The sequence below is a fragment of the Pholcus phalangioides genome, unplaced genomic scaffold, assembly GCF_987345545.1.
Source record: "Pholcus phalangioides strain wild (caught in Gottingen) unplaced genomic scaffold, Ppha-v1.0 ptg000004l_1, whole genome shotgun sequence".
Taxonomy (NCBI): domain Eukaryota; kingdom Metazoa; phylum Arthropoda; class Arachnida; order Araneae; family Pholcidae; genus Pholcus; species Pholcus phalangioides.
The window spans coordinates 52,978,094-53,002,500 of record NW_028301597.1 but is presented as its reverse complement, the minus strand read 5'-3'; the positions used below and the strand labels follow the sequence as shown (position 1 = coordinate 53,002,500).

Here is a 24,407-nt window from a genome sequence, read left to right as displayed (position 1 = left end):
ATATACAATATATATATAAATTTTGTTTCCCAGGAACTTGGCTGTAGGTAGCTACGAAGTTATGTGAAGGTTTTCAAGGTTACCAAAAAATTCTCCCAGAGCAAACAAAGGTAATTTTAATTCTTTGTATTTGACTTTGAGCAACAGTTTCCATTATTATTTTCATGTAAAATAAAATATTTCCATGCATGATTTGATGACATAAATTTTAACATTATGTTGCATCATTTTCACTGATTTCATTTGTATCAACAACCCTAGTGGAACAAATACAGTCGAACCCCGATTTAACGCCACCATCCCACCCAAAGAATTTTGGCGTTATATCAGATCGCAGACGTAATGGCGTTTCGGAGAGACTGTATTACATAAATTCACATGTTCATTAAGAAATGTATTTCAGTGTCTCATTTATGTTGCATGAGGAATACAAAATTCATAAAAATTGTAAACTGTAAAATCACTTGAATATTTCTCAATATAAAACTTAACAGAAACATACTACCCTCTGAAGTTATTGTAATTTCAGCAACACGTTTTATATGTGCAAAAACAAAATAAGCAGGTAGGGGGGAAAGGTGGCAATGTTTTTAGTCCATACCATATTGGTTTTTCTCAAGAAATATCTTGCTATGAGTAATTTTCTTTATAATCATAATTTTTTCAGATACTATTGAAAGAACAACTCTTTTTGACATAATTGAATTGAGCAAATTAAGATAGATGATTTCTTAATGGCTACTTGTACTGCTCAAAATTTGACCAGTGCAAGTAAAAACATGTCTTGGCTATGAGAGGGGAGGACATTAAAAAAAACCTTTAGAAGCTTTGCTAACTGAAAAGCAATATTAATTCTTTGAAAATGTTATTATCATATTTACTGATTAGCAAATTTTGTGAATGGAAATATTAAAACAATTAATATAGTTGAGGACAAATAATATTATACTTTTTAACTAGCGAGACCATACAACACTGCAAAATTTGTATGTTAATTTAAATAGGGGTTCTCCGATCTACAAGAGGTTGCTAAGGATGTGTTCTAGAGCGAAGCTGAAAGGAGTGAAAATATTAAGTAAGCTGCGTGCCAATAGGTTTTTTCACTTCATCTGTCTGACCAAAATTTTAGGGTAGAAACATGGCTCGAAAAATTGAAAAACATTTTTGGCGCTGGCCAAATTTCTTCGCAGCCAAGCATATTTTTAGGAGAAATAATCCAAAGTAAAAAAAAATTATATTCAACTTTTTCAGCACTTAGTGATGATCTTCACATATTGGAAGATGCAGACATAAACTCCAAATATTTTGTGATCTGCATAGAAAATTTTAGGTGTCAGTATGATTTTCTTTTTTGCAATGTTGGCTCCTAAGATTTGTGAAGCCCTAGGTAAATACATCTAGACATGAACAAGTGCATCTGTGTGCAATGCCAGGCCTCCCTTGTAAAACACAGTTGATGTATTTTGGATCCTACTGTGATAAAATGGTGGCGAGTCGACAAAGTGCTATTGTCACGAATTATCTCTACTTGTGCAACTAAAGACTGTTATAATTTGAAATAAAATATACAGTACATTTAAAGATTGATAAGCATAATAAAAGTGTTTTTTTCTTCCTCTTTCTAATTTCAGGTAAATCAACATTTGAAGATGCAGATGAAAATTAATGAATCTCAAAAAATTATATTCTTGAAAGGTGCGATTTCTAAGAAAAGTACAACAAATAAATTGTGATTATGATAACTTTCTATGAATATATGTTTGAAATAAAATGTGTTTGTATGACAAATCATGTGTGCAAGTTGTTATTCAATTCATGTTTCTATTAATCAACTTCAATCATTCATCATCTAATCAACTGAAATGAAATATACGATCAAATGAAAGTTATCAGGTGAAGTTATTTGTTGGAAGCTAAATATGAAACAGATAAATTGATGAAAGATCTTTAATATAGAAGTATATATCTTTTAAATATTGAAGTATTCACTTGCATTAACAGGTAAGTGCTCATTCATAGAGAATCATGTTGTGATAATATTTTTTAATACTGAGGAGAAACCCATAGTTTAAAATACAGAACTACAATACGCAGCAAGGCAGTTAATTCTTTTAATTATAAAATTAAAAATAATTATCTTGTAAAATTATCAATAATTTATTATTTTAGTTGCTCCAGAAAGAATTTGCAATTCGTTGTTTCAATGAATTTAAAAGGAATAAAAATGGATAATAAAAAATCATTTAACAAATTAGTCTTTAAAAAGAAGTGACACTCAATATTAAAAATAGTATTCAGCTGGGGCCTCAAGTAGGGCTCCCGAGGTGAATAGGGGGCCCAAAAATTCTATAATTATTTTGCATAATAACCCTTTCAAGAAGAAGGCCCCCCCCACAAAAAAAAAGGGAAAGTCTGCCCCGAAAAGGCACATTACGGCCATAGGCTCAACTAGTGCCGGTAACCTTAATTTAAAATCTTACGTTTTGTTGTAAGAATTTTTTTTTCTTTCAAATTTCGATTTCATCAGTATGCGACCCACTTATATGCAGCTGGGGTCCCATATACTCGCTTCTTCAATCATCTAAAAGTAGGGTCCATGAGCTCGGACAAGAAAAATACTTTGACTATTATTATATACTGAATCTTATTCTAAAAAAAAGTCCCAAGATGAAAAATGCAACGTCCTCATACGTTTACAAAATAATTAATCTAGCCAGCGATATTAGAGCAAAAAAAATGTATGGCGAGTCCCTCGGAAAAAAAAGTTTGTTTACAACATGTTTGTTTGTAAACATGAAATCGCTGCCACAACCCACTGCGGAAAAACGATTGTTAAATAATTAGTAGTAGTTGCAGGCTTCAAACAGCATCCCGATTGGTTAGAGATCTGTTACTCTCGAAACCAAAAATTTCCTCCCCCTCTAACTACTGTTTCACGTCACGTGACCTTAAGGACTGGTAGTACATAGTACCTCTTAACTACTAGTAGTTGAAGCGGTCCTTAGCTTCAGTCCTCCGACCGGTAGTTCATTAGGACTAGTAGTTACTAAGGACTGCAGAGATAGTTCACCCCCAGCATCGTAAGGGAGCATCGCGGAGAGATGCCGGCGCCTTATCGAGATGCTCATGGGATGGGATCTTCGGCTGTCGAGTGACCTGCTGTTTGGGCTACCGCAAGATTCTCCTATTCGTATGGAAGAGTACGTCGAGGAATTCCAGGAGCACCTTGAGGATGTGCATCAAATAGCAAGAGACAGGATCGATATTGGTTCCGAAAAGATGAGAGATTGCTACGATGCGAAAGACACGTCTCACGACTTCAAGGAAAGAGACCTCGTCTTGCTTTGGAATCCGAAACGCCGGAAAAGAAAACGTCCAAAACGAAGGAAGGGAGGGCGTCCGAAACGACGGAAAGCAGGGTGTCCGAAGCACTAGAAAGGATGGTGTCAGAAACTCCAGACTTCATGGAAAGGACGGTACCGTGTCAAGAAGAAATGGTGTCCGAAATTCCAGACTACATGGGAAGGATGCCATCGTCTTAGGAAGAGACTAAACATCGTCGTGATGTGGATTCAAAGGACACTGAAGTTATTACCATAAGGATTACGGAGCAGTGGCGTAGCCGAAGGCGAGGGGGGGGCAGTAGGGGGAGCATACGCTCCCAATCAAAATTCTGCCAACACTGGTGCCTCTTTTCCTAAAAATGAATAACTAAGTCTTCAAAAATCCATACTGCAACAATAATGGACCATAAAACAACAATTAAAATAATTCATTCTATAAACATCAAAAATATAACCATTCCTGTAATCAACTTAAAAATACATGTGAATACACACTGTACATGAATTCTGTATTCGTCAACTGACTAATTTTATATGTTTATATTTAAATATATATACACTAGCTGATACCCGGCGACGTTGCCCGCCCCGTAAAAAATTTATACACGTATAGCTTATTATTTCTTAATCAAAAAAATTTCTGCATCAAGTAAGAAAAATTGCTTTTATTTTTAAATATTTTAATTAAAAACTTGAAGCAATCGCTTGTGGATACACAATATTTTTTGTTTTTCTATCTGGTGTGTAGAGGTACAATTTTTTTGGATTACCAACACGCGAACAGGCGACGAAAAGCTGTCCGTGAGAAATACAGGGCTCAAGTAGGTTGATACCTGCCACTGCTAGCGACGTGCCTTGCGCTTTGTTGATTGTCATGGCAAAAGCTAAAGGAATCGGGAACTGTAATCGCTTGAAAGTGAATGGAATTTCTTCAGTGATAATTGGGGTACGTGGAATGACGTCTTCTCCTTTGGCACATCCAGTTAGAATCATTGCTTCAATGATGTAATTGTGCAATTCCTTCACGCAGAGTCTGCTGCCATTGCAGAGTCTCGGTGTCTCCAAATTTCTTAAAAGCATTATAGGTACTCCGACTTTGAGGGTCAAGTTGTATGGTGGCACACCCGGAATATCCAAAGGAGTTCAGAACTTCTGCAGGACACAGAACTAAATGTCTCTGCCGTGTCTATGACAGTGTCAACCGATTTTAAGATGTGGAGTCTCCCGGAATACTTTTTAGGATTTTTTCGTTGATCTTGTTCACGCTGTCATTTTTCGGTGCCAGAATCACTATCTCACAAAGCCACTCATGGTTTGGGTGATTTTGTTGAATGTTTGGGAAGACTTTGCAAGTTCTTGAACTGAGTTTATTTTCCCAAATGGATTTTGCCAGTTGTTTATAGTAAGTCCAGCGCTTCGGTGACGGGAATTCTTCTATTGCCAAGTTTGATCAACTGATGTGAAAATGATAGCAGTGCTGAGTCATTTTGCAGTTGAACTCGCATGTTGGTGGATAATGATAATTTTTTAGCTTCGTGCCAGAGTGTTGATGATTTGAGGCAAGCATTGAGTTCATCAGCTGGCGTTAAACATTTTTATTCCCAATTTTGTCGTCGTAGTTGTTGTCCTCTGTTGTTAGCGACGTCATATGTCCAGCTTGTGCAGCGAATATTATTCAAACGTCTTTTAAGAATTTTTTAAATTGAAACTATACCTCTACGATGGGCGGTTAATGAGATAAAGGCCGCATTATTACTTACAGGACACCCTGTACATAGGCTAGCAGAAATACCCGGCGCTCTTCCTGGGTTTTCTTCAATTACTGGGAAGATTGGAAAACTTACAAACCGTTATAAAGGAATAAACTGCTATAATAACAGAATTAAAAGGTGTGACAAACCATTGTAAAGGCACATATACACGTCTGAAACGCATTGTTGGAAATCACGGTAACCAAAGTAAACGTTCCGAAAGTAATTGTTGAGGCCCCAATACCATTGTTGCCCGACAGTTTTTTGCCCATTTCGGGCATTTGCCCAGCTCTGACGAAGTTTTAAAGTAGTCTACGGTTCAATCCCGGTCCTGTTTGGTATATATGCAAAATCTGGCGACGATCGGCCTAAAACTGTAGATTTGTATAAAGAGCATACATACATACATACATACTTTCACATTTATATATAAGACTAGCTGATACCCGGCGACGTTGCCCGCCCCATAAAAAATTTATCTATGCATAGCTTATTAATTATTTCTTAATCAAAAAAATTTCTGCATCAAGTAAGAAAAAATTACTTTTATTTTTAAATATTTTAATTAAAATCTTCAGGCAATCGCTTGTGGATACACAATATCTTTGGTTTTTCCATCTGGTGTGTAGATGTACAAATTTTTGGGATCACCAACACGCGAACAGGCGACGTAAAGCTGTCCGTGTGAAAATCAGGGCTCATGTAGGCCACTGCTAGCACTGCTAATACCTGCCACTACTAACAACTGGCCTTGCGCTTTGTTGATTGTCATGGCAAAAGCTAAATGAATCGGGAACTGTAATCGCTTGAAAGTGAATGGAATTTCTTCAGTGATAATTGGGATACGTGGAATAAAGATGTCTTCTCCTTTGGCACATCCAATTAGAATCGTTGCTTCAATGATGTAATTGTGCAATTTCTTCAAGCAGAATTTGGTGCCATTGCAGAGTCTCGATGTCTGTAAATTTCTTAAAAGCATTATAGGTGCTCCAACTTTGAGAATCAAGTTGTGTGGTGGCACACCCGAAATATCCAAAGAGTTCAGAAATGTGTGCGCTGAGTCTATGACAGTGTCAACCGATTTGTAAGATGTGGAGTCTCCCGGAATACTTTTTAGGATTTTTTCGTTGATCTTGTTCACGCTGTCATTTTTCGGTGCCAGAATCACTATCTCACAAAGCCACTCATGGTTTGGGTGATTTTGTTGAATGTTTGGGAAGACTTTGCAAGTTCTTGAACTGAGTTTATTTTCCCAAATGGATTTTGCCAGTTGTTAGTAAGTCCAGCGCTTCGGTGACGGGAATTCTTCTATTGCCAAGTTTGATCAACTGATGTGAAAATGATAGCAGTGCTGAGTCATTTTGCAGTTGAACTCGCATGTTGGTAGATAATGATAATTTTTTAACTTCGTGCCAGAGCATTGAGTTCATCGGCTGGCGTTGAACATTTTTATTCCCAATTTTGTCGTCGTAGTTGTTGTTCTCTGTTGTTAGTGACGTCAGATGTCCAGCTTCTGCAGCGAATATTATTCAAACTCCTTTTAAGCACTTTTTAAATTGAAACTATACCTCAACGATGGGTGGTTGATGAGATAAAGGCCACATTAGCACTTACAGGACACCCTGTATACATGCAAGCAAAAATATCTGGCGCTTCCAGGGTTTTCTTCAATTACTGGGAGTATTGGAAAAGAGCCAAACCATTATAAAGGAATAAACTGTAATGATGACAGTGTTAAAGATGTGACAAACCATTGTAAAGACATATACACGTCTGAAATGCATTGTTGGGAACCACGGTAACCAAAGTAAACGTTCCAAAAGTAATTGTTGAGGCCCCAAAACCATTGTTGCCCGACAGTTTTTCGCCCATTTCGGGCATTTGCCCAGCTCTGACGAACTTTTAAAGTAGCCTACGGCTCAATCCCGGACCTGTTTGGTGTATATGCAAAATCTGGCGACGACCGGTCTAAAACTGTAGATTTGTATAAAGAGCATGCATACATACATACTTTGACATTTATATATAAGACTAGCTGCAATACCCGGCGCTGCTCGGGTTTTCTTCAATGAGGCTTTTTGGATCATGCGATATCTCCCTCTTTCTTTGAGGGACATGCAAACCGTGTCTAAGTTAACCAATATGGTGACGTCCTGCGCGACTCATGAAATAAACAAATCTAAATTTAAAGAAACGTAGAAATGAATAGCCCCCCCCCCACTTTTTTATGGGTGTTAGGTATTTCGATTCCCTCCCCCTGAACTTCAAGTTATCCAACTGCCAGTTTCAGCTTCCAAAAATGCTTAATTCAAGCTGTGGAATTTTTTCGATGCACTTTACGGGGCCCATAATTAATTTTAAAAACATCCTAAACTATATTAATTTATGCAAATAAATATCAAAAGACAATACGGAGACATTAATTTTCATGCTTGAGAAGATATAAATAAAAAGTTGAAATCAATGTTATTGTATGGATATCCAACTCGAAAGTAAGTCCGGCTAATTACTTCCTATCTAATTTTCTGGGCTTCGTATCTCCAAGTGAATTCCATATTTCAAAAATCGAGAATTCAATTTAATTTTTAAAATTATTGATGTGGCAGGAACCCCCCCCCCCACTAAATTTCCGTATTTATGCAGTTAAATCGGCAATTTTAATACGAATTTCTATGAGGATCACCCTTTTCCTGACCCTCAAAGCGATGATGGTGATGATTATGACGTCTATTCAAAAAGCCTCATTACTGAGAGTATTGAAAATGTGGCAAACCATTATAAAGGCATAAACTATTATACGTAACTGGCAGCATTAAAGAAGTGACAAACCATTGTAAAGACATAAACACGTCTGAAACTCATCGCTAGGGAACCACGGTAACCAAAGTAAACGTTCGGAAAGTGATTGTTGAGGCCCAAAAACCATTGTTGCCGGACAGTTTTTTGCCCATTTGGGGCATTTGCCCTGGTCTGAGGAAATTTTAAAGTAGCCTATCGTTCAAGTCGGGTCCCATTTGGTATATATGCAAAATTTGGCGACGATCGATCTAAAATTGTAGATTTGTATAGAGAACATACACACACACACAGAAAATCAATTTTATATATATAGATGTATATTTCCTTTCCGTTCAATCTTATATAGTCGACGCAGAATCGCGTAGAACCGTCCTTCTTTCTCACCAGCACGATCAGAGAATCCCAACGACTTGTTGATGGCTCGATTATGTTGTTGGCTTGCATTTCCGGTAGCAGTTTACCAACTTCTTCTTGCTTGGCAAACGGAAGTCTTCTAGGATGTTGTTTAATTGGGGAATGGTCCCCCGGTGTCGATGTGATGCTGCGTTAAGCGGGTTCGGCCAACATCAGCTGATGACGTGGAAAAGACACCTCGGAATTTCTCGATAGTCGACTGTGCGCGTCTTCTCTGTTCCGGATCCAGCTGGGCATCTCCAATCAGACTCTCGAACAGACTTCCGGAATCTTCTGGTTGGCTTCCGGACGAATCGCGAACTACACGTGACTGGAACACACGTAGCGATCTCTTCACCCTTCCGAACTTCCAATCCGATAATGCATGGGTCTTGAATGTCAGCCACAAAGACTGTGTGACGGTAGGAGACCGCAGCGAATTTCACCGAGACTTCCATCTTCCCATGCACGGTCATCTCGTCCCCGGTAACGGTCTGTAGCGTCAGTGAAGGTGCCACGTATAGGAGTCGTTGTCGGAATTTTTGAGCCACATCGGTCCGGACGATGCTCACATTGGCCCCGGTGTCGATGACCATCCGGCGAGGAAATCCGTCAATTTCACCTTCCACGTATATTCCATGGTCTCCGCCGCTCAGCTATGAGATATAGTAGACACTTGATGGTGCATCTCAACCTTGCAGCGACCTCCACCCCGCGAGATGGAAGCGTTTCAGTTTAGCGGCTCGGAGCTGTTCCCTCTTTTGGGAACTGTCAAGGGGCAGGATCTACGCAGGTGGCCAGCCTCGTTGCACCTCCAGCATACCAAGGGCTTGTCTTTCCGATTTTCACTGTCATCCCTGGCGCTTTTCAAGAATTCTTTTAATTTCCTGATGATGTCCGCCGTAGCGTCCTCCGCAACAGCACCGCGGACCAGTCGTCGCTCGCGTCTAGAAGCTTGCTTCGTACTTCATGGCGTAGACAAGGGTACTTTTCACGTCCTTGTATTCGCCTAGACGCAATGCCTGCTGGATATCGGGGTCTGACGGAGTCCACTGCAGGGTCAGTCCCTCCCTGATGTCCGGGGGGCAGTCGGGATACGCCAACTGTGAGAGTCTCTCGATGTCCATGGCCAGCTCTTGCAATGTTTCGCCCGCCCTCTGTTACCTGGTCTTGAGCTGAAGTCGGTGGAAGTCCTTGAGATAATTTTCTCCGAATCTTAGCTCGAGTGCGTTCGTTAGAGCTCTATAGCTGGATCGGTCCTCGGCGGCGAGCGTCGAAACATTTCGGCAGCTTCCCCTCGGAGTGCGGCGGCTAGATGGAAGGCCTTGAGAACACAGTCCCATCCATTCGCACAGGCGATCATCTCGAACTGGGTCCTGAAGATCGACCACGATGTCCTTCCGTCATATGTCGAGGGCTTGATGTTCGGCCGCATGACGTCAGCTACGGTTGGCAAGACCTTGTGAGCGTCTGCGAAAGACGTAGGCTCTTGAATTCTCTTTTCTAGCTCCTGTATCCGCTTCGAGAGCTTCTCGTCAACTGCATTCATCTCGTGGGAGAGTTTTTTCACGGCGTCGACCATTCCATCCACTCTAATTTCAACGGCGGCGTTCCCTTGTCTCCCTTCACTCCGGCGATGTCTTCTTTCACCTCTGTGACGGCAGTGTTTATGTCCTCCTTCACCCCAGCTATGGCAGTGGCGACGTCGTCCTTCACACCGGCAATGGAGTTCGTGACATCTTCTTTCACTCATCATTTAAAGTGGACTCTTAAGTGATTTGTTTACTGTTCGTTTCTGAGAATACGCAGATGGGGTGAGTCCGAAAGAAATGTTTCAATTGTTTTGACGGCCATATGTCCTTTCAGAATTTTTCTTCTCCCAATTTTTCCAGCGTTATCCTCAAAAGGTAAGAAATGCCACACATTGTAAGCATTTGGAGAGTACAGGTCTGCCGATAACAGACACATACAGTCAGGGCAGCAACTAGGGGGGAGCAGGCAGGTCTGATGCCCCGGGCGCTGAACCAGAAGGGGGGGGGGCAAATTTCCCCTTTAATTTCTTTTTCTACATTACAAGGGCCGCCAAAATGCCGGCGTGCCCCGGATGACAAAGTATCTAGTTGCGGCCCTGTGTGCATACGGTACATATACGCAATAAGTTCTTTCAATCGTTTCCTGTGGAATTCTCTTTTGTTATGGTGCTTTGCTTGCTGGCTGTGTTAGATCCACCGTTTCATAATGTCGACAAAAAGAAAAGCAGTTGAATATCCTTGTGTCAACTTTGAAAATGATCATAAAGCAGAGAAACAAAATCAAGGAACAAGCTACTGGTTGCAAATAATCTACTGCCAAAAAAACGAGAGTCCAAGATGGGAATTTTCCTGACTTGAGAAGATTTTGTTGCAATTTTTTACCCAATATCGTGCCACAAAAGCAATGTTCCACTAAATTTCATTAAGTGATTTGAAATGCGTGATTTGTTTTTCCCTCAGGTGTTATTGAAATATTTTTTTTATAAGAGTTGATGATGCAATTAAACACATTGAATTTTATAATATTTGGTAAGCCTGTGTGTGTGTGTGTGTCAAGGAAGAAGTCTCATTTCCCTTGAAAAGTCTCAGTTTAAAAGACTTACACATTAATAGAATGTTTTGACTTGGCCTCTTGAACGCCATGTATAAACGAGGTTCCACTGTTACTAGAGTTTGTATGGGCAAAAAAGGCTGGAAATGAAGTTCTTCATAGATATCACCAAGAAGCTCCAAGCGATAAGTAGCCAGCTGTTGTAATTTTTAACATTTTTTTTGCAGCTTTAATAACTGATTTCTGCCACTAATTTTTTTGTTTTTATGTGTTTCTGGGCGAGATGAATGCACTTTAATTTTGTCGTAATTTTTTGGGGAAGACACCTTCTGACCCTTTCCTTGTAAGTGGGAACATTATGAGCGGGATCCACTATATTAAATGAGCAATGTATTATGAGCAGGATCCACTGTATTAATACGATTAAATACTCGACGTTTGGGTTTACCCAAAATTCAAAATTTTGAATTTTGGGTAAAGTATTTAATCGTATTATCAAACCCAAAAGGTAATCCATTTCCACTGTATTAGACATTATTTTATTTTGCATATGTCTCGTTAAGCTGAGGCTCTTTATTCATCTCCACTATCCAGTATACCCATGTGTTAAAACAAGCAGTGTTTTCTGGATCCTCATCGAAAAAGTTGTTTTTTTTTTTGAGGTATAAAATTCCAATACTTTTAGTGGGCCCCTCCAAAGTAAATTTGGATGGGTGCTCTAAATGACTAACAAGGAAACGCTCCTAAGCTAAACTCACAGAGTTTGATGAAAATTTTACAGGCATTAGTATATGGCTCAAAAGATGTACTGTGAAAAAAGTAGCTGCAGAATTGCAACAGAAATGGTGTAAAAAATGAATACAAATCAAAATTTTTCACGCCAAATGCAACCCTACTTGGCGAGGATTCAGAGAAAAGAGTTAAATTCTTAAATGAACTGTCCGTGTTTCCTCAGAATGTGTTTAAATCTGTTGCAAAGTTATTTTTGGGTATTTTACATTCAAAAGTGTTTAAAAATATATATTCAAACGCAATTTCAGTCTAATCGTGCATTTCCTACACTTTCATTTTACATAAGTGAAATAAATTAGCGAGTTGCAATAAGTTTTTGTTGTTGTTTTGTTTAATGCTGAAAAGTCTTTCCGCATGAAATTGCATTGTTGTATACTTCGATGTTTTTGAATCTATTTTTTAAAACTGGCTGTGGTTTTCAAATAGAAAATGCCACCACATATGTGTTCAACGCGGTGTGGATGCTGTACCACAAATTCTCTGTTCAAGAAATGGAGCTGAAAGATTTTACAGAAGATGAAAGAAATGAAAAAAATTAAATAATGGAAATTTTGAAAGAACCTGAATTTATTTGCGAAATGTTTAGTGATGAAGTAGAAGACTGGCAGGTTTTTGACACATGGCAGTTTTTGACAGTTTAAACTGTCACGTCAAAAACCCTCCATCAAAAACTGTCAAAAACCTCAAATATTACTTTTCAATATAAAAATTCCCATTGGAAATGCACACCTTAATTGCATGTAATGGTTAAAGTGACTATATTATACAAAGAATAAATATTTAATATGATTCTAAAATAATTTTCTACTCTCTACAGAATTATATTGCACAAAATATATATGGTTGTTTTTTCTTATAAAATATACAATTTGAATAAAGCATAGTATAAACACTGAAGGGAAAACTATGGAAGTATTTGACATTTTTTCTCTGATTCGAGATGATTCTTGACCTTCCAAAATTTCTTCAACTGCTCATATATGTGCTTTGATATAAACCATCCGCCATACGCTTTTTACAACAGATAAGTGTTTAAAAAAGTTTATTACATCATATATGTAATGTTGATTTCTGTTTATTATTAAATCATCTAGATAATCACTGAGATACTCTCATTATGCATAACATTGGAATATATCTAGCGATCAAAATGCTAAATTGTAGAATTAAAATGTTATTTAATTTGGCAATGCTAGCTTGTACATGAAGCTTAAGAAACCCCTGTAACTTATCCTCAGTCAAACTTAGTTATTCTTACTTCTGCACTATGATATGGTATATTTACTAGCATTTATAATGCAATGGTTTTCCAAGTGAGGCTGTATTTAATTTTAAAAGTGCAAAACAAATGCTTTGGGTATCAAGTCCTATCAGCTCTGCTTTGGTTGAAAATACTCTTTAAAACTGAATTTATACACCCGGAGTTCTAAGAAATGTGTAGATGAAAATAAATGAGTTTAATTAGTGCATTAACAGATGCAGATCACAAAATTTAAAATATCAAAATTGGTATTTTTCCTCAGTAATTATAATTCTGAATATAAAACCCTTTAATCTAAATAAAAGTAAGTGTTTCGTTATTTAACATATCTATCAAGTTGACAAAAACTATTTGACATCGTTCAGAGTAAGATTTTGATAGTTTTAATACAGACTTAGTTTCTGGGGTCAAAAACATAACCCTGATGCCCTATTATACATATTTTGAATAAGCAGCACTATTCCACTTAGCAAATTGTACACAGGTAATCAGTAGCTTAGATAAATAAACCATAAAATTATATTTTATATGTTCTAGACTGTTATGTTGAAAAATTCAAAAATGCAAATTACAATTGCTATTTTGTTTTAATTATTATAATAAATTAGTGTTTAAAAATAAAACATTGTAATATACAAAAAAATGAGTTTTTCATTATGTTATATACCTATTGTGTTCAAAACATTATCAAAAAGCATTCATTTAGGTTTTTGGCGGTTTTCGACAGTTTAAACCTGTTTTTGACGCTTGTCATGTTGAAAACCCAACCCTGATTTTGAGTTATCAGTTGACGAAAGTGAATTTGAGGATTCCAATTTTGATATTATAGATGAAAATGATGAAATGTATGTATTCTCTGTTCATTCTAACTTGGGTCCTGATGTAAATAAACTGCTGTACCAATTTTTGATATCACTCTGCATCCTTTATCTCTATTGGTTGTAATTTTACCAGCCCCTTCATTACGTGTTCCAAACACGTGCATTTTTTCCTCAAACATGAGATTGTAAATTCGTTATGAAGAATTATCGTGGAAAATTTTTTTTCACTGTTCTCCAAATTTTGTTGAAATAAAAACTGTTGATGACACTAATTAAAATAGATATATATATATATATCTCCCCAAAAAAAAATTCGATAAGGTATTCTGTCATTATCGTGGTACACTCCTCAAGAGTTGGGATGACAGGGCTCCAGCCCAGACATTGCCTGCGACAATTCTTGTGATTTTTTATATTTTCACACTAAAAGTTTACTATATAAGAAGGGCTGTTGAAAGGTTGGTCTGAGGACCCACCAAAGATCACAGCTTTGGGGGGGCAGGGGCCATGGTCGTTACAAAAGCTTGTGCGAGTTGTTCATTATTTTACAGCAAATAGTGAGAAATCCTCATTTTTTCTTAGTTTTTTTTTTTCTTCAACATTTTACAATTTTATTTCCGAGCTAATTTACGCTGTACAATTTTCCTGGGCCAGATACGCTACCAATTATAACGTGAAACAAATTACCGTTGTGTTGCCGCTTTTTATTTTTCTTGCGGGTCTGTATAATTAAATGTTTCATATAATTATCCACGGGCTGTAGCAGTTCCAATTTGACGAGAGAGTCATCCACATTATTTCGTTTCTTTACTTCAACCTGTTGTGATATCCTGTTTTTGTCAAGACAATTTCAGTTTTTTATCCATGTGTAGGTTGCGAGCCATGACCCCAACATCCAGCAGCAGGAGCCCCTGGACTGGGATCTTTAATAGGTCCCCAGGCCTTCTTACGAGATATATAGTGTCTGTCATAATGAGGCTAACTGAATCAAAAATGAGCATTACTCTTTCGAACCAGATTTTTAAATCCTCAGACTTTTTCAGCTCACCGCCTTCGAAGAAAAAATTATTACTTCCTCCCAACAAGCTGCTGCGAATTCTTTTGAAATGCGTATATTCACCACGAACGATAAGTGACCCCCCCCCTCCCCCACCAGTATCCAGTGTACGTCAAAGCCTGTGGGTGAGAAAAAAATCTTGTCATCAACTTTGTTTATAAGAGTCCAGAGCAGCTGCAAAGAAATGAATTTTCAAATGGCTCTGCCAAACAAGATAGACACGCATATTTCATTTATGTCATCAAACGAAAAAGAAGAAAGCTCTTTTTCTTGCAAGAACTCTTGAAGAAGTGTATACCAAATCTGTTTGCAAATAGGGATAATAATAAAATGAAACTTCCCTTTAAAAAGGGGACGGTGAGAAAAGGCCTATCCTGTCAACACCCACCCTGAAGACATAGCAGCAAAAATGCTTTGACCCGTCGGTATTTTATGATATGAGGGGGCAAACAACAAAGGACTATATTTTTGGCTGTGTTGTACTGTAAGAAAAATTGAAATGTTCTTCAACCAATCATTTTAGGCATCACACACATGCTTTTATTTACATCAGGACCCAAGTTAGAGTAAACATAGTTTAAATGAAGAGTTAAATGAGGAAGTCCAGAGTATCCCATTTGAAACTAAAAGAGCAGCCGTTGAATACTACTACTTTACCGCACACCAACTCCGGTCATATATCGCCATACAGCAATTTCCAACCAGTGGAGTTGGGTGGGAAATGAAGACTCCATACATCGGTGGTCGCCCTAGGCTTGGTAGGTAAAGAACTTGCTTCTGATGTTCTATGCCCGGATTCAAACCCATGGACCTTGATGGTAACTTTCATAGTGGAATACTGGCGCATCAGTAACAAAAATTAAACATCACACATTAAAATCTGTTCAAAGCAAGTATAGATTTATAAAAAGTTTGTCTCAAATGTATTTGTGGGAAAATCAAATCAACAAATTTGGTGATAAGACGCACAAACTATACGAAATTCAAAAATATGTTTTTCAAAAGTTTTAGGATGCGAGGCACAGTCATGTGAACGTGCATGACTCGGATTTGAAAATCTGGGCTTGTAATAAAGCTCTGTCCCTATAAATGCCATTCAAAGCTTCTGGAAAATGGTTCTGTAATTTTAAATAGAAATATAGAATTGTTAGCAGAAAAATTAGTAAAATAATAGCTCAAAAGCAGATTCGTGAAGAGGATCATATTGCAAATGCTTCAAAAGCATATGCAAATAATGCATGTATTTTTTTTTTAAGAATTCACAGTTGAAGGATAACCAGATGATGTTTAATACAAATCAATCAGGTTTTAATGAAAGAAATTCATTTGGGGAGAATGCTTGATTTTTTGGGTTCGAAACAGATTGAAACTGCTGCACAATCTATCCATGCTGTGACCCATTGATATACTGTAATGCCAACAATCAGCAAAGATGGAATGCTGCTATCACTTTTATTTATTGTGTATTCAGAAACCCAAGTTCGGCAGAAAATGTTTCAAGCTGACAATACGGTCGCTTTGACATCTGGGAAAATAGGATCAAAAGAACTGAACAAATATTTATCAGAAGCGTAAAACACACCCAATGAAATCGTACTTTTAGTGGATTCTTGGTCACTCTTCAAAAATAATCGTTCATGTGTTTGTGATTGCATCTAAAACCACTAATCTAATACAAGGTACGGTTTTCAGGTATGGAAAAATTTTGTTCGAAAATTTTCAGATTTAGCTATGACTGAACAAATACAATTGATTTGTTTCATTGACAGTATTTTTAAAGTACAATACATTGCATACAACCAGTTTTCTTCACCACACTATGTCAACATGTGGAAAAATTCATGGCAGGGACACTCATACACAGAAAAGCATCCTGGGTGTTTTGAGAATCCTGTTGATTTCATATTTATTGCAAACAATGCACTTGATTGCTGGAAACCCAACTGTGCATCCAAAATATTTGTTCGATGTAGCTGGTGTAAAATATGTTTCTGCTTTATGCATTTCTTCAATGAGCCTCATATTTGTAACACTTTCAATTTATAAAGAAATTAACCCTTTCATTTGACCTGAATCAATTGTAATCAATTATAACTGTTTTAAACTATGCATCTAATCTACATATCCTGGTTTTCGAGTGATACTTTTAAGAAGCTATTTTTCAAATATTAACACCTCCAAATACAGCATAAAGCAATTTTCGATAGCATAAAGATTAGATGTCTTTGTAAATTTTCAAGAATGCAGTCCCCAATTGATGCTAACTGTATGGGTTTGGCATCCCCGACCCAATTTCCAACATTAATTTACTCTTCTCCTAATGCCATTCCGCAGCTACTTTTTTCACAGTACATATTTTGAGCCATCTACTAACACCTGTAAAATTCTATGAGTTTAGCTTGGGAGTATTTCCTTGTAAGTCTGGCCCTGTGTAAACTGTTCCATAAATGTCTTTGGAAATTCTATAAAATCAATGTTTCAAACAAATCACATTAAGTGTTGACAAATTAGATCGATGTATTTCGATCCTACCTCTGAAGCAAAAATAAAAATTATTTATTTTAATAAATGAATATAGTTATTACAGGAAGAAGGGAGTGTGGTTACCTCTCTCATTGGGTCCTAGATTATCTAAGAAATCACATCACCATTCCACTGCCACCGACCACAAGCATCCTGCTGCTGATCTTTTAGCGGACAACATCAGCGATCATCACATACCTTTACGCGTATCACAATCAAAGTCGCATAAAACATGTATGATGATGATGGACAGGCGCAATTACTACGAGCGATCATCCAGCTGTGCCGCCCTGGACGTTATAAAGTAAATAAAAACCGCATACCGTGTTTCTCACAACAACAGCCCGCCTCCTCGTCCTCTTTCAACACTGTGTTATTGGTTGGACAGCAGAACACACTCACTCTACACTGCAGCCAAAGCTGCATTAAGAGAACTTTCAAGCGGCTTTGCACTGCAGCAGACTAGTGACAGCAAGTAGGAAACGATCGTAATCCTATCATTACAATTTTCTTCGAAATTTTACGATTCGTTTGCGAATTTTATTCTTGTTTTCTAATTTCCATACAAATCTCACAATGATTGAATTACTGGGTTTTTTTTCATTCATCTCGAAATTTTTCAACAAATGTAATTTTTTTATTCGAAACTGTCAAATATCTTTTGCGAAAGACTTGGATAGTTAGGCTGACCATATTTTCTCGAGAGAAATATGGGACATTGGGAACACATTTCAAATGTTAAAATATACTGGTCGTCAACAAAAAATTCTCAACTAAATAGGGTGACCATACGTCCCGTATTTCCCAGGACAGTCCCAGTATTTTTGGCAAAAGTGTCCCGGTTTTTCCTGTATTTTACACGAAGTCTACTTGAATTTTTATTCTTTCTTGAAATCAAAGATTGAAATTATTTTTCAACTCATAAATTATATTGTGATAATTACAACTATAAATGAGAATATCAATCTCCCACATTCGTCTTGAAGAACGTTTTGTTTTTCGTGGAATTCATTTTAATCCACTGCAATTAGCAGCAATGCTTCATTTCCCGCTATTGGGATTTTTCCGTAATTTCAACTATATTTGGCAACTTTGTTCGGATTGGGCGTCATTTTTGGCAATAATTGGCCATGTCCCGTATTTTTGGAATCCCAATTTCCCGTATTTCTCTCTAAGAAATATGGTCACTCTACAACTAACAGCTTATGAAAAGGTAAATTCTTCTCGATGGGTAAACTACATCTAAATCCAAACAGCAAAATCACAGAGCAGAGCAAATTTTTGGAGAATCAGAACGTGTTATTTTCATAAAACTTATGAAAATTTCCTAAAATATTCCCATTTACAGTTAATAAGACATAAATTTATGCAAATAAGCTGACAGTTTATAGGGTTATATAATCTTAGAGGAGAAATATAGTTATATTTCTTCTCGATGTATATATCCAACTAGGTTGGGTGCCGAGAAGGCACGTGTGGTAGTTCCTTAGTGTTAATTCGCGTTTTTCGAAAAAAAAAAATTGTTTTTTTCTCGTTTTTTCCTTTCAACGTGTTTGAATTATTCTATACTTTTCTAGTGGTTCGGTGATTATTTATTTTGATATTTCGTTAATTATTTTTTCGATTTAAAGTGAAATCTTATAAAGTTCGGACTCAAGGTAAGGGCTCTGTTCCCCCACGTGGTTACAATGCCCTTCGCAAGAACAAGGATAATTTCATAGATTTTCTGGATAATAGTATTAAAGTGTTCCAAACAACCATGAATTCTGCCAAGTCAGAGACCTTCGCTTCGTCTAGCACAGGTAAGGTGCCTAACCCTTTTAATGTTTGGTCGTCCTCGATTTGCGACATGGATATCATCGATCATTCCGAACTAGCGTGTCTTTTTACTGTCAAACTTTCCGGTCCGCAAGCTATTCCGAAAACAAGACCCATTGATTTGAAGAAATACATTTGTGGCCAAATTTCAAACCCCAAAAATATTCATGAAATTCGCTTCACCCGTGCCGGTGAGCTTCTGATTACCACAGGTGATCCACAAATAGCTAAGGAGATCTTGAAGATAGTCAATATATTTGATATTCCTGTCAAACCTTTCCTTCTCACAGAATCCATCTCATCTAAATTTGTTCTCAATAATGTCCCTTCTGATATTCCGGTTTGCGAAATCGCAGATGAGCTCCAAAGTGAAAACCTCCAGGTTATCAGTGTCCGTCGTTTCATCAAAGACAATAATCCCTTGCAGACGGTATTAGTCACGATTCTTGGTAAAAATATACCAAGTGAGGTTAAATTGTGGTTCCTAATTTTCCATCCACGCCGTTTCATAGATCAACCAAAACAATGCCAAAAGTGTTTTAACTATTCGCACAGAAAAAAGTTTTGCAGAGCTACTAATCAAATTTGCAAAAAGTGTGGTGGCGATAACCATGACTATGACCAATGTCAAAACTCTGTTTCTTGTATAAACTGCAAAGCTTCTCACTTTGCCACTGACCGTAATTGCCCGACATTTGTTTTTGAAGCGAAAGTCCTCAAATACAAAGCTGAAAATTATGTCCCCATAAACATTGCGCGAGCCAGGTGCAAATCCAATGATACGTCGTATGCTGGTCGAGCCAATATTTCAACTTCGTCGGACATTAACTCTTTGAAACAGGAGATCAGATCCCTTGTTCATGCAGAGGTAAACGCTCTTAGAGAAATCGTTCTCAAGGAGCTAAATGCCAGTCTCCAAGAATCTCTCCACAACTCAATTAAATCCTTGATACCGGTGATCGTGAGCTCAATTCAGTCATCACTCCGAAATACGTGCATGCCAGCTTCAGACGGTGCACTTATGGACATGGAGGCCTCCGGTCCTTCTGGTATAAACGTTAATGACACACTATCATCTGAGAAAGGTCTAATCTCCGATGTTTCTAGTGAATTCGAGTGTAATGATTTCTCCATTTCGCCCGCGGAAAGAGCGAAGCAACGCCGAACAATTAAAAGACAAAAAAAGGGGTCTGAGCCCCAATCCTGAACTTGAGTGCCCCCGCACCCGATCGTTATCAAGTAGATAGCGATGTTTTTTGTCTTTTTTGCCTTTGTTATGTGCGTAGTTTTTTTTCCCCCCTTGTTTTTCTTTCTGCATTCAGTGAAAAGATTTCATTGTTATTGTGCTCAAACTTGTTTTGTTGTTTTTTTTTCCCTCCCCTAAAGTCGGTTATTTTTATGTTTTTTCCTTACCTTTTTTTTTTACTATTTGCTATATAATGAATAATGTTGACAGTAATATCAAGATTATCTCATGGAATGTTAGGGGTATTTCATCTAAATATTTAGCGATACATAATTATATGTTAGATTATGATGCTTTATGCTTTCAGGAATCTTTTTTGAAGCCATCAAAAAATTTCTTCCTTCCGGGTTATCATATCTATCGTGCTGATAGACCTGACGATTTCGGGGGTGGTCTTGTACTTGCAGTTCGTTCAATCTACCCCTCCCAATTTATTTGGAAAAGAGTGGATTCATCGTTTGAACTCCTTATTGTCAAAATATTTTTTACAGATCGTCCGTTATACCTCATCAATGCTTACCGGCCCTCATCTCCTTTCTCTTTCACAGCTATTAATGAAATTTTCAATTTTATTTCCGGGGACTTTGTTCTTCTTGGTGATTTTAATGCCCATTTCTCTGCGTGGAATTCGCATTTTGATTCAACTGCTGGCCGAGCTCTTTATAACTGGTATTTATCCAATAATGTTTGCCTTACTCCTCCTACTTGCCCTACCTATTATGGTGCTACCACGCAATCCTATCTGGATTTGTGTTTTTCATCGCCTGAGGTTCATCGTTCACTATCCTGGTCACCGTTGTCATCATTATTTGGTAGTGATCATCTTCCTGCTATGATCTCATTCTCCTCATTGTCAAGTTCCAATATCTACTACTCATACAAAATTCGTTGGGCATCCTTACTTAAAGATTTAAGTAGGGTTTCCGCTAACGCACCGTTTGAGACTCTCTATGCTTCCATTTCTGAAATGGTTCAAAATAATTCCTTTATCACCAGGCGCCCTCGTTACCCTCGTATTTCTCTTGATAAAGATGGGCGTCTTCTCCTTAAGGAGAAAAAACTGGCCTTTCGTCATTTTAGGTTTTCTCCTTCTCAAGACAACTGGATCTCATACAAACGGTTGTCTGCTAAATTCCGGTGCCACCTTCGCACTCTGAGAGTCAAACTTCTTTCAGATGAGATACTTCCTTTCTCTCCGCCTTCCAAGATTTATTCAACACTAAGACGTCATAGATACGTCGCAAACAAATCTTTTGATAACTCTCATCTTTTTTTTGTCATCGCCCAAAACTCTTATGCCGACGCTCTTGATCAAATTGACCTCTTCCGAGATCATCATTTCCCGTGCGGTCGTAGGGTTCCCCCTCATGTCTTTGTGGGGCCCCCTCATTCATTCGGTGAACATATGGATATGGCGTTTACAAATATAGAATTATTGCGAGCTCTTCGGACTGGTAGATCGAGTACTCCGGGTCCAGACAGTATCCCACTACGAGTCTATAAAAGTCTTCCAAAAAAAGGTCTGGAATTTCTACATGCGTTCAATGATTTATGGTCATCAAATTATATCCCTCCTTCATTTAAGGAAGGCAGAATTGTCTTTATTCCAAAACCTGGCCGTTCACCATCGGAACCCTCCGCTTTTAGACCTCTCACTCTGATTAACACTGTGAACAAAATTTTCGAACGCCTCATTCTTTTTAGATTAAATTGGATTTCATTCAAATTTAATTTGTTCTCTTCCTGCTTTTATGGGTTTCGCCCCAAAACTGGTTCAGAATCATGTTTACGAGACATTGTGTCCACTATCTGGGATGCTTTCAAGAACTCTCATGTCTTGTATCTCATTGCCTTAGACTTGAAAGCAGCGTATGATTCGGTTCGTCATGATCTTCTAATTAACAAATTAGCACGAATGGGATTCGATAAGAAATTTCTATCGTGGCTTTATGAATACCTCATCAACCGTCTCCATTTTATTCACTGGAGAGGCAGGAAGTCCAGTACGTTTTCTCCTACTACTGGTCTCCTTCAAGGCTCTTCTTTATCGCCTCTTCTGTTCGCTTTATTTACGATTGATTTACCTTCATACTTGCCTCCTAACATTCATCTCTTCTTGTATGCGGACGATATTTTCCTGGCCGCATGTAGTTCGGATGGATCCTCCGCTGAATCTTCTCTTACTCTCGCTGTATCTAAGACTATGCAATGGGCTGAAGACAGTGGTCTCACTATCTCCCTTCCCAAGTCAAAATTTTCAATTTTTACTAGGAAACGTTCCTTTCATGTTCCTACATTTACAATTGGTGGAGTGTCTGTTCCTTTTGATCCCTTCATAAAAATTCTGGGGGTCTTTTTTGATAGATCTCTGACTTGGGCGAAACAACTCAGTACAATTAAAACTAAAGGCACTTTTATTTTAAATATTTGTCGGTCCATCGCATTCCGTTCTCGAAATGTTCCTTGCAGGTATACGAAACCCATTATCTTAAATATGGTGTCTGGTCTTCTATGCTATGGTGCACATGCTTGGTTCAATTCCTCTCGCTCATCTCTTTCTAAAATTAATATTATTTATCACTCTGCTTTGCGTTCGATTTTAGGTCTACCTATATCTACTAGAATTGACAAAATGAGAATGATTTTGGCATTACCGACTCTTACTGAACTCCTTTCATCTCGATGTGGCTCTGCTTGCATTCGGTCAACGGCGTCACCCTCCCAGGGCCCTTCTAATCTGTGGGACTCAGGTTTCAGACGTTTAGCCCCCCCTCTGAGGATGAAAATGGAAAATTTTTCCGAGACTATTGATTTCAATCTTACAAGCACTCTTCAACCTATTTTTGATTTTTACCCTTGGCATCTTCAAAACGTTTCTTTCATCACTGATGACTTGGATTTTCAGAAAAGTTTCCCCCATGGTTCTTTGCAACTTTCGTTCCAGCACTATTTAGACTCCTTGGACCCATCTTCCATCATCATCGCCACGGATGCCTCTAAGAAAAATCAAGTTGTCTGCGGTGCTTTCTGTCCCTTAACTAACGTCGTCAAGACATGGTTTATCAATTCTAGCTCTTCTGTGTTTACCGGGGAAGCTCTTGCAATCATTCTTGGCCTCCGATTTTTTATTCCTGGTTCTCGGCAACCCATTGTCATAATCTCAGACTCCAAATCTGTTATTTCTGCAGCACGAGCGTTCTCATTCCATTCTCCTACAGTCATTTTTCTTCTTTATTACCAGCTTGTTTTCACAAGCTCTCTTTCTAATCACATTTCTATTATCTGGGTCCCTGGTCACTCCGGCATTACTTTTAATGAGATTATTGATAGTCACGTTCGCACTGCGGCTTCTTCTCAGCGTGTAACCCCTTCCAGCCTCTACCCAGAAGATCTGATCTCAATTTTTAAATCCCGATATAAAAAATATTTCACTCAATCACTTAAAAATACACTTCCTGATTTCCGTCCATTTTATGATTGTTGCAAATTGTATTCATCCTTTTTTTCGTCCGGTAAATTTGAAAATATGTTTTACAAGCTCCTCTGTAACAGGGCTCCTCTTTTTGAGTATTTACATCGCATTAATAGGGCGGATAGTCCATTGTGTAGCCATTGTAACAATTTGGAAACTGCTTCTCATTTTCTTTTTTATTGCAGTCATTATGATTCTGTGCGTAATGCTACTTTCCGCAATCTTCATTTTCCGGTCTCTTGTTGGCGAGATTTTGCGTCGACTCCTCCTAATATTATTATTCCTCTCTTTGAACGTTTCGTCACTCGTAGTTCCCGTTTCGTCTAGTTGTTGGTATTCAAGTTTCATCCTATCGATACTCACTATATATATATGTGTGTGTGTATATATATATGTATGTGTATAAATTTTTCAGTATTACTATTCTTTGCTTTGTTTCAATACTTTTATTGTTGTCATTATTTGTGGTATGATTCTTATGCTTTTGTTGTTGTCATCACCTGCGACAATGTATTATTCATGGTTTTTGTTATCATTCAATTTTGAC

At 37.8% G+C, this 24,407-nt stretch overlaps 1 protein-coding gene across 2 annotated transcripts in view; it reads right to left on the bottom strand.

The window, feature by feature from the left end:
• The window catches only part of LOC149087834 (transmembrane protein 198-like), a 75,780-nt gene extending 58,029 nt beyond the window's left edge, over window positions 1–17,751 (bottom strand). The window contains exon 1 of one of the 2 annotated variants that reach the window (XM_089231755.1): window positions 17,409–17,751. In XM_089231755.1, coding sequence (XP_089087881.1) covers window positions 17,409–17,417 — 9 coding nt within the window. In that variant the 5' untranslated portion in view covers window positions 17,418–17,751. The remainder of the gene's footprint in view (window positions 1–17,408) is intronic. The other variant, XM_089231757.1, reaches the window with a different exon arrangement.
• Between the last annotated feature and the right edge of the window lie 6,656 nt (window positions 17,752–24,407).